Source organism: Juglans regia, chromosome 7 (assembly GCF_001411555.2).
Source record: "Juglans regia cultivar Chandler chromosome 7, Walnut 2.0, whole genome shotgun sequence".
Lineage (NCBI taxonomy): Eukaryota > Viridiplantae > Streptophyta > Magnoliopsida > Fagales > Juglandaceae > Juglans > Juglans regia.
The window spans coordinates 6,901,716-6,906,179 of record NC_049907.1 but is presented as its reverse complement, the minus strand read 5'-3'; the positions used below and the strand labels follow the sequence as shown (position 1 = coordinate 6,906,179).

Genomic DNA, 4,464 nt, shown 5'->3' with positions numbered 1-4,464 from the left:
AAAAAATCCCAAAAGCTTAAGTTATGTATAGTTTAAAGGGAAAAAAAAAAGAAAATAAGGTGAAAAAAATTAATAAAAAATAAAACCAAATAAAAAACTTAAAAAGCTAAAGAATTTTAAAAAATTATAACTTATCTATATGAATTTTAAAAAAAATACTAAATACTGAATAAATGTTATAGAATTTAATATAATTATTATTTTAGAATAATTTGCGTCGTTCGTAGTCATCCATCATCCATGTGTGTCGCACGCACTGTTAGCGAGCGTAGGACTGCCCCTTTCGTTCACTATCGTTTTCAAAAAGAGATCACAATAAATACTTTTATTTTTAATTTTTTGGATAAATCAAGGGGTCTGAATTCAGTCAAAAGGAAATCTTTAAAATACTGCTCCTGATCCGAGACGGCGTCGTATCAAGTGTACCGACATCGATGGCCTCTCATGCGCATCCCCGACACTGCATTCACCCGTTTTACCTATCGGCATGAAGAAAAAGTACAAACGCGCTGGAAGGCGTCCCATGTCCACGTGGCTCTCCAACTCCTGCATCGGATTCCTACCGCTCGATCAAGCAGCCCTCAGCTGCAGGAACCACTATCACACCCCCATAATCTACGGCAATACCGCCACGTGTATAACAGCCACATATTCATACCTCGCAGAGAGAGGCTATAAACAAAGGAGCCACCTTTGGAGTTCGTCGAAACATTCATGCTCTATTTCGGATAGTTCCGAGTTGTCTAAAGCTTATTGGACTGATTAATGGAGGAGGCAGTACTGACGAAGGCAGAAGCCGAAACGCCAACAGCGGCTCCACCTCTGGCTTCTGTAATTGATGTTCCAAACAATGCAGCAGATGAGAAAGCTGTGGTTCTAGCACCAGAACCCAAAGCTATTGTGGAGAGTAAGCCCTGATTTTCTATCTCAGTACTATTTATTGTTTTCATCGATCGTTTTCTTTTTTACCTAATGTATTTGCAAAGACAGATGATGATGGTAGTTTCAGCAACAAACCAGTCATTGGAAATCCACTTTTCCTTTTGTTTTCAGAAGAAAACTAGATTATATCCCATAATGGTCGATTCAATGAAAGTCAAGGCTCAAATCCTACTTATGATCAGGAAAAAAAAATGAAAAATCTCCTGGAAATCTTGAGAGGGTCAGTCGGATGATATGAAAAAGGCATATAATTGAATAATAAGGCATCATGATCAGTTGAATGGAATGTGAATATGTTGTAAATCTATCTTTATTGGTTAATTTCTGTAACAGAGACTCCAGACGCTGTGGTGAAGGGAGCTTCAAAGGGTTCACTTGATAGAGGTGAGTATCGGAATTACTTCTCAATGCCATTTATTTTCATTGAGAAATGCTTAGTCCACAAATATTCACTTGTAGTATTATACCATATCTGAATAGATTGTACTTATAAAAAAAAAACATCTGAATAGATTGTCGAAAATTTTCTACCGCATGTAGATTTCCACAAAGATGGTGTTTTTCCAAAACCAAACTTTGTTGTTCTGCATCTTGTATAGCCATCCCTTGACGGTATGGTTACGGCTTCACAAATTAGCGGGGGGCTTATATGTGATACATCAGATTGTAAAACTATTTGTAGATCTCTTTGTAGATCTAACATTTCTCTTGTTCAATTTGTTTAACTTGGTGAATATGAAGAACCTGTCACATTTGCATGTATCTTATATCATTTTTGACACATTTCAATAAGTCTTTATTTATTTTTATATAGCGTTTCTAATACTGTGTATTTCCTAAACACATTTCTAGATTCCTATGTGATTGATTTTGGGATTTGTAAAGGTTACCAAGTGGATAACCCATATCCTGCTTTATGTTCTTCAGATATTGCTTTGGCAGAGGTTGAGAAGGAAAAGAGGACATCTATTATCAAGGCCTGGGAAGAAAGCGAGAAAACTAAGGCAGAAAACAAGTAAGCCTTCCTTGAGACTTTCTTTCCTTGAAGCGTTTGCTGGGATCTAAAATTGTGATTGATGATAATTATTTCCTTAATTTGGTAGTTCAGGAAAGAGCTTAATGTTCAGCATCATCTCGCCTTCCATTGGGTTTTGAGAGAATTCTCTATCTGCTTAAAACTTTTTTTAAACTTTACCAACTGTTCTGTAACTGTTAAACAGGGCTCAAAAGAAGTTTTCTGCTGTTGCTGCATGGGAAAACACCAAGACATCATCTGCTGAAGCCAAGCTAAGAAAACTTGAGGTAATTAGGCTCCTGGTGTCTTACTGTAAGAATGAATACATGAATTTTTTCCCTTACAAGCTAACCCCATTATACTTCAGACAAATGGTGATTTAACATGATATTAGAGTTATAGCTCTATTCTACCTTCCAATCAAAATATCAAGTTTTTTCTTAATAGGTGGGTCCTCGTGCTTTCCTGTCTCATGCATTAGGGGAAATCTTTAAGAATATAATTTAAATAATTAAATTCAGCATTTTTCATCAACTTAAAGTTTTGAGACAAGTGGTAATTTAACATGTTATACTTTCTGTACCTTTGATACTTGATTTCTATTCGCTTCAACAAGGTAAAAGGGGTCATCCTCATTGATTCAAAGAATACAGAGCTTTTTCAGAGAAATGAAAGAACACATCCGGTTCACATGTAATGTAGTTATCGGGGAACCAACGAGACTTTATAATGAAAGCACTGAATGGAATGTTAGTCAGTCTGTATGGCAAAATATTATCTCTATCACAGTTTAGATTCAACTTTTAAGGACTCCAATGTACTTTTGCAGGAAAAGCTAGAGAAGAAGAAGGCAGACTATGGAGAGAAAACAAAGAACAAAGCCGCTATGATTCACAAACAAGCAGAAGAAAAGAGGGCAATGGTTGAAGCTACTCGTAGAGAAGAAATTCTCAAGGCAGAGGAGACGGCTGCAAAATATCGAGCAACTGGTTACACTCCAAAGAAGTTCCTTGGCTGCTTTTGAAGCACTCTTGTGTCTGTAAAACAACATTAAAAGGTCTTTCCGGTTTTGTTTTTTTTCTTATATCTGTATATTTCTTTCTTGTTTGTTCACAATATGTTGTTTTTGTATGTCAACTGATTGGGAAATCAGCAAAAGTTGTAATATTTTACTTGAATACATATAAAATGTTTGATTCGATGAACGATTTTGACCTTTTTCATTTAGTATGGTATGGTAAAAAAGCTTTCACAAATATTTACATGTGAACTCAACAATATTTGCACCTTGAATTTTCCCATTTGCACCTTCAATTTTCCCATCCTCCCCACGTTAAGTATTTTAACATGAAACATTAAATATAAAGATTTTCGATTTTCGATGATCCACGATAATAAAATAATAACAGACGTACATCTCTTCATTTCAGTTTGATAAAGAATTTGACTTGACTATGAGAGAACGATCACCCTAACAACTTCACATCTAAATGTCTCTGAATGGTTAGGGGCATAATAATATTGTAGATGAGAACTCTTAACTTCTCAGTGTTATTTATAGATTTCTGACCATCGTGAAATCTAGAGACATTCATATCCCACTATGACTAGAATAGAGATATTAGTGTCTCACTCTGACTCATTAAGTAAGTAATAATATTTGAACTAGTCTAAACTAAAGATGGGCTCTAACTCAGACGGAATCAAAGTGCCCACCTTCGACCTCCGATTCCGACTAGGGTCAGAAGTCAAAAGCTATTCTGACTCCGATTCTGATTGGAGTCGAAGTTTGGAGCTCCGATCAGAGTGAAGTGGGCTTCTCAGCTACTGGGCCCCAGTTGCCCTATTCAAATTGGGCCTAGGCCGTGGGCCTAATATCCAAGGCCCAATTTGAAATTCAGCTTGGCCTACCCCTATTTAAAAATATTTAAGAAAAAATAAAATAATGTAAAAAAATAATTAAAAAGTTCTCAAATATTGTAAAAAAATAATTTAAAAAACTAAAATTTAAATACATCGACTAAATCAAACTACAAATAGCAAGCGATAAAATTAAATTTAAAACTACAAATTGCAATAAATTTAAATTTACAGTACCAAAATAAATTCAAATATGAAATAGCCAAATCCCTCTCATCAGTTTTGACAGTCCATGCATTTGAGTCAATGACTCAATAGTGATTTGTAATTTTCATGCAAAGGGTTTTATTGATCAGATACACTATCTTTTCTTTAATCATTTAACTACAAACTTATAAACCATCAGCTAAGTGATATATGACATAAAATATAACACATTATGAACTCACTTCCACCTCTAACTCTAACGAGTTTTGCATGATGGTAATTATGGCGTTGAGTTTCTCACCAATAAAGTGGTCATCCCACGGTGCATCCGTTTCAGTCATCCACAATTAGTCTTGGGTTCACAGTTAGGTCTACAAAATCATAAAAATTATAAATTAAATAATGAAAACATTAAAATTATGTAAAAGATAATTTAAAAT

General features: G+C 34.9%; 1 protein-coding gene across 1 annotated transcript; it reads left to right on the top strand.

The window, feature by feature from the left end:
- Nucleotides 1-626: 626 nt before the first annotated feature.
- LOC109005719 (remorin-like) lies at nt 627-3,184 on the top strand. Its single transcript, XM_018984765.2, has 5 exons — nt 627-907; nt 1,276-1,326; nt 1,870-1,957; nt 2,163-2,244; nt 2,787-3,184. The coding sequence occupies exons 1-5, from the start codon at nt 766-768 to the stop codon at nt 2,979-2,981; spliced, it is 558 nt and encodes a 185-aa protein (XP_018840310.2). The 5' UTR covers nt 627-765; the 3' UTR covers nt 2,982-3,184.
- Nucleotides 3,185-4,464: the final 1,280 nt, after the last annotated feature.